The following is a 6,000-nucleotide window of genomic DNA, read 5'->3' as shown; positions in this document are numbered from 1 at the left end:
ATCTCTCAGCTGGTTCTTTTGCGAGTTGTCATTGTCTATTGTATGGTCCTGGATAGGGAAGTAAGTGATTCTAAAAAAAAAAGTGTGTATTGTACATGTGAAAAGTTAATTAATCCTAAATTACCAACCAAGCAAAGTTGACTCACCTCACTTTAAAACCTCTAATTGTTCCTCCTCCAAATGTCAGCGTTTTATTATAATGGTTTACAGTAACATGGTAATCAATGACAGCAAACGTCAGACACTGTAATATGCTTCGGTAAATCTAACTATAGCCTACAGACAACATTGCTCCAGCTGAAAAAACACTTGTTAGCTGCATTGTCTTAGTACCCCATCAAAACACATATTATACACTAATACAGTGTCATCTTGTATTCATAACTGTACATACTGTAGAGCAGGCATGAAGTGATTTAACACGACTTCTTTAACAAAGTAAGGCTGTCAAAATAAAATGAAGTGCAAACAATGCTGAAAATGTCCTTTGTGGTTTTACGGAATATCATTTACAGAGTATCTTATAGAGTTACTATATGGCGAAGAAGATGAGAAAACAGCCTCACCAAAGTGTTCATTAGCAGCAGGACTTCTTTACCATGCCACATGAGCTTGATCAGTGCAAGGACTTAACACTGTTTTACGATGTTACATGCTAAAATATCTTTTAAATTTAGGGACTTAAGGAATAACCAGTCATGTTATTTTGGGCTTCCTTTCCTTGTTAGACTGTATTCTTTAAAAAGCAGACATATCAAATAAACTTAATTCTTATTCGCATTCGTCCAATTTAAACTTCATTTCTTAAATCTTTGAAATACGCTTGTTTTTAGATGTTATATGGGTTATACATTTACTTTTTAATGCAAATCTACAAGCACAAAAATTATTACAAAATAAAAGTGACATTACAAAAACACTGTCTTGTCAGTGTTGATATATTTGCTCCACAACGAAACGAACGAATATCTAAACCCCGTGCGTCTCTTGGGGGACCTGTGTGTGAGCTCCAAAGGCGCACACTGCAAAAAATATTTACCCGCAGGTCATTAGTCAAATAATGAGTGTGAAAATTTCCATTTTCTTTTCCAGCTGTAACATCCTCCTATCGAGTGACACATTGCTACTTGTTTCCTGTCCAAAGCAGCCTTTTTTAAGTAATGCTCGCTTCTGTCCTTGTGTCATTTCCTTTGCTATTGCGCGCTGCCCAGACTTGTTGCAGTGACACTTGCTCTCGAAATGTTTCTTTGAAAAGCCAAAATTGGCTCTATATATCAAATAACTGAAGTTATCTCGCTATATCGTGGAGGGGGGAAGTCCTTGTTTAGGGTAAAAGGCAATACATTAAAATTGTCTTTAGGTTCAACAGTTTTTTAGGTTGTTTTTTTTTTCCAAAACGGGTTTATTTTTTGCAGTGCGGCTAAGGCTGAAGTCATTCTCCGTCTCATACAGCAGCAACCAAGGACAAGAGAGCATCAGCAGTGAGAGGGAAAAGAAGAGAGAGAAAGGTGCCTCCTCTCGCCATTGCGATAATTGTCTCGCTGTTGAATCGATGTCGGTGCAAATGCTGCTCTAAGGGGAGGCGATAGGAGTGGAGGAGAAGCGGGGGGATTTAACTTCACACACGGACAAAACCTATGCTTGGATTTCGGCTCTTTTTCCCTTCGCCAATGCAAAAGGAAATATGCAGCGAAGCTTCACCATCCTCTACACCAGTTTACTGGGGATGTGCTTGGGTTCAAGCTCAAGTTTTCCAAGTAACATCAATATAGGTGAGAATGGCGCACACACATCGTCACCTTTTGTCTGAGAGAAAAAAACACAACAACCTCTGATTCAACTTAAGTCGGTGTCTCTTTTTTAATTTTTTTCCTCTTCGTGTCCACTGTGTACTACATTAACTCCTCATTCTTTGCTTCTCAACAGGAGGATTGTTCCCAAGCGGATCCCACGAATATGAGGTTTTTCGGTTCGCCCTCTCTCACCACCAGGACATCCCCAAACTGGTGCCGCAGGTGGATATGGTCATGATGGGGAACAGCTTCTCCATGACATATGCCTGTAAGTATCTCAGTGGAAACTGATTACATACTAGTCCATGTAGTCCACCTATTGAACCTAAATCTTTAAATCCGTTTATTGACTTTGTAAAGAGCGCTTGCAACTCCATTTGTAAGAGAAGAGAAGAAGAAGAGGGGGGAAAAAAGCCTGTGTAGGCTGTAATTGCTTTTAATACAGGCCTACTGCAAAGCGTGTGTTCGTAGGTTATCTTATTAACTGTTGCGTGGGACCGCGAAGGACTTGTTTCCTCTACATGATTGCAGCGTGGTTTGCGCTCTGGGGAAGCCGCGGGGATTTGAAAGCAACCTATGCGACAGCGACAGCTTTCCTTCAGTCATGTAACAACAGGTTTTTTGTTTTTATGGCTCCTCGTATATGCTTTTTAAAACGGCTGCCAATGATCCCAGTGCGCCTTGTGCTTCTTTTATAAAGAAAACAAGGAGTCAGCGCAGATCATGGCTCTTCAAACAATGAGGAGGGTAAAAAAAATAAATAAAAATACTCCAAATGCATTTCTAATTAGCCACGGATCACAATCCGATTATCTTTTCCTGGCAGAACACAGACTATTAAACCCTCCCACCCTGAAAGCTTCACAAACACCAGCACACAAAATAAACGTTTTAACTTTTGGGACTTCACCCTCCTCCTTCTTTGTATTAATATGGATCTGGAACAGGCAGACATATCCTCGGCTAACTCAAGTGAGAAACAGTGTGCCAGATTCTCTGACAATGGGATGCAGGATTTATGGTCATCAAGGAAGTTTAAAAGTCCTGCTGGTGAAACCCAATAGTCAGAGCAGTGTGAATGCTATTCTCCTGTTGGTGATAATGTGTGTCATTATACCAGCACCAGCAATTGCTCCGTGTCTGAGCTGTGCAAAAGAAATGTCAGTCTAAATTGTTTCATCTTTGTTAGCCCTGCTCTCATCCTTCCTTTGTATTCTGACAAGATTTTGTCGCCCTTGAGGCTCTTCAGCTGTGTTTTTCTCATTTCATCCTCGACTCCTCTGAATTTGCCCGTGGCTCACTCGCGCTCTCTGTAGTGAAGTCGCACACTTCCAGGAGATACCCTTTGACAACCCTGTCTGTCTGTCTGGCAGGTGTGTGACACTGCTTCATCCACAGACATTTACTCCTACTCCCACTTTGAGTCGTTGCTTTTTCACTCTGAACCCTCCCCGCAATTCAAAAACCAGTCTTTATGACTTCCCTGCCGGAATGTATGCAGCAGTGATATAAATGAAGAGAAATTTATGTTGATTTATAAAGACACGAAATGCAAGTGTAATGGTATTCTGACTCAGAGTTTTAATGTAATGTGGTTGTAGTCGTTCTTATGAGATTCGGTTATGAGCTTAAAATTGGATTGGAAATAAAGCATTACTTGCAGCGGCACTCATGTAGATTTATAGACATCAGGTGCTGGCTGCTGCTGAAAGCTGAACACAACCACTGAAAGGAAATTTACCCTCATCTGCCAGAGTCTAACAAAATATATCATTAAGCTTCATGCTGTGACCTGTTCTCAAGACCACACGCTTTATGAATCACAACCTATACAGAGACATCCATCTGCAGCGTGTCCTGTGGGAAATACTGCAAAACCTGCAAAGTCCACAGCAGATATTTCAACCATCATCCCCCTGAACTCCCCCCACCCTTCAGCCATTTAGGCCACAGAGCCAGGGAGCGCTGTGTAATGAAATGTAAACACACCCAAGATGCCCTCATTAAAGAGACTGTCCTCTGCTCAGAAGGGAGCGTGATGTAAAATATAGGAGGCAGGCTGCTGTTGAATGTTTGCAGATTTCTCCAGTGGATCAAACATGGATCCTATCGCAGTAGGGAGGCTGCTGCTGGTGGTGGTGGTGGTGTGGTACATTAACGTCTTTGTCACAGCGTGCAGCCAGTGGCGAGACATCAGCACAAAGAACAACTCAGATGGCTCTCGTCTGCCTTTTTTCTTAGATTTTCTCAGTCTTTTTTTGACTATTTTTGCCAGAATTGCTTCCAGAAACCATTCGATTGTACATATTTTCTTAAAAATATATATCTTAGATATCCACAGACATCCTACCAAGCAACACACATACCCAGAGCTTAACGTTTTTGGTAATTTGGTGCTAATAATTCAGTCAAGGGTCATTGCTATTATCCAACTTTTCCCAGAGTTTGATTAGATCTATTCTCTTTTAGCTGCAGATGATGCACACAGACTTTCCTTTTCTTTTCTATCTACCCATCCTTTCCTGTCTTTGATGTTTAAATTTGACCCACCTCCCATGTCATGCACATCATTGCAGTCCATGGGTATGATGATGGGCTACGGTACAAGCGTGTCAGAAAGATTCGCAGTGGAAGGAGATGACAAAAATGAAAATGACACCTCTTCCTGCTGTGTGTCACTTGCGCTCAAAAGTATTTGGATGTGAAGGCTATAGAGACATGTTTGAGAAGAAAAAGGAAAGGCTCCGGGGCTTGTTTATAATGAGTCAGATGAGAAACGCAGCCTATTCCTGGATTTCCATTTTGTGTGCTAACGTGGAGGAATTTTGGTTTGCGTGAATCTACATCTGGGTGCCCTTTCTATTTAGGATGTCTTGGGTGACTGACAGTTCACCTCTGTAAGTGTGCGACTGTGGGAATGTGCCCGGGGCTCTTGGGGTCCGTGAGTGTGAAAAGCAGAAGGGTGAATGGGCCCTTGTGCACGGGGATGAATGGAGCTCCGGATGAGGGTGATGCTCATCAGCTGGCTCTTATGACCAGCCACTTCCTCCAGAAGCAAGTCTACACAGCATCCACAAACACATGCTCTCTCACTCACACTCACACACACACACACACACACTCGCTGGCACCTGCCTAAAGAGCAAAGGAATAGGGGCGGGTGGCTGGAAGTAGGGCAAAGGTGACAGAGAAAATGAGAAGAGATAAAGAAAGCCATAAAACGCTGAATGTTATGGGCAAAGTGGTTCATTTTATTTCCTGCATGTGGAGTCATCGGGGTAGTAATAATAACGATGGCATCTCTGTCTGCATAATGTGAGGCTAATTTGCATTTCTCTCCTCTTCCATCATACGTTGACAGGCAAAAGTGAGTCAAAAAGTAACAGAATTAGCAATATTGCCTTTTTACTGCAGTGTTTTCACATTTCCAGTAAAAGTGCTTGCTGGACTGTTTCCTTGTATACGTTTGCATCGTTTAAAATAGCTGCCAGGGATGCTCAGCATAGATAGAGAATGTTAGTCACCCATCAGTTAGATATCACATTACCATAATCTGCTACTGGTTTATAATGCAGATGTCACTGATTCACTAGCTTCATGTCAAAGTCTCCGCAGGCTCCCGCCTGTATGCTCTGTTTTTCACTTTGATGTGCGGTAAGACTTACAACTAATCTTTGGCTATTTTTGGTTAAAAATGTAAAAAGAAAAAAGAGGTCAAAAAATCAAATAAAAAATAAATGAATTAAAAACATTGCACTTAGCAGCAAAGCTAGACTGTGGAATTTCCAATAATATATGTTTTGCTTCAGCAGCACCTAACTTACATTTGATTTTGTGTCACGTTCAGCCATCTTGACAATAAACCTTTCTTTAGGACTAATTAGTGTTCATGGAAAACACGATATGCGTTGACAGTGTGATGTAGATAGCAGTATTTTCCCCAGCTCTCTGAGGGTCAGTTAAAAACCCAAAGAGAGTGAGTGTGAGGCAGCAATGATCAATGAAGTGAGCGCTCTGTGGAAGCCTGCCTAGCTGATCAATAGAGCGTAGATGCGGGTGTGGGTTCGGGGGGGGACTGGTCGTGTGCTGCTTGTAAATCAAATAGTATCACATAGACAGTATCAGTGAGGATATGAGTTATGGGAAGAAACTAAACAGGTACTATACCTACATGGGTTGTGGAGTAACAGTCTGACATGTACATAAT

General features: G+C 41.7%; 1 protein-coding gene across 3 annotated transcripts in view; it reads left to right on the top strand.

Moving 5' to 3' along the window:
• Positions 1-1,181: 1,181 nt before the first annotated feature.
• The window catches only part of gria1a (glutamate receptor, ionotropic, AMPA 1a), a 75,915-nt gene continuing 71,096 nt past the window's right edge, over positions 1,182-6,000 (top strand). For 2 of the 3 annotated variants that reach the window (XM_084941716.1, XM_084941726.1), the window contains exons 1-2: positions 1,184-1,772; positions 1,927-2,061. In XM_084941716.1, coding sequence (XP_084797842.1) covers positions 1,685-1,772; positions 1,927-2,061 — 223 coding nt within the window. In that variant the 5' untranslated portion in view covers positions 1,184-1,684. Of the gene's footprint in view, positions 1,773-1,926; positions 2,062-6,000 lie in introns of all 3 variants that reach the window. The other variant, XM_084941735.1, reaches the window with a different exon arrangement.

Source organism: Perissodus microlepis, chromosome 2, assembly GCF_051167445.1.
Source record: "Perissodus microlepis isolate ML-2025 ecotype Zambia chromosome 2, ASM5116744v1, whole genome shotgun sequence".
NCBI classification, from domain to species: Eukaryota; Metazoa; Chordata; class Actinopteri; order Cichliformes; family Cichlidae; genus Perissodus; species Perissodus microlepis.
The sequence above is the reverse complement of the archived record's forward strand: the minus strand, read 5'-3'. Positions and strand labels throughout refer to the sequence as shown.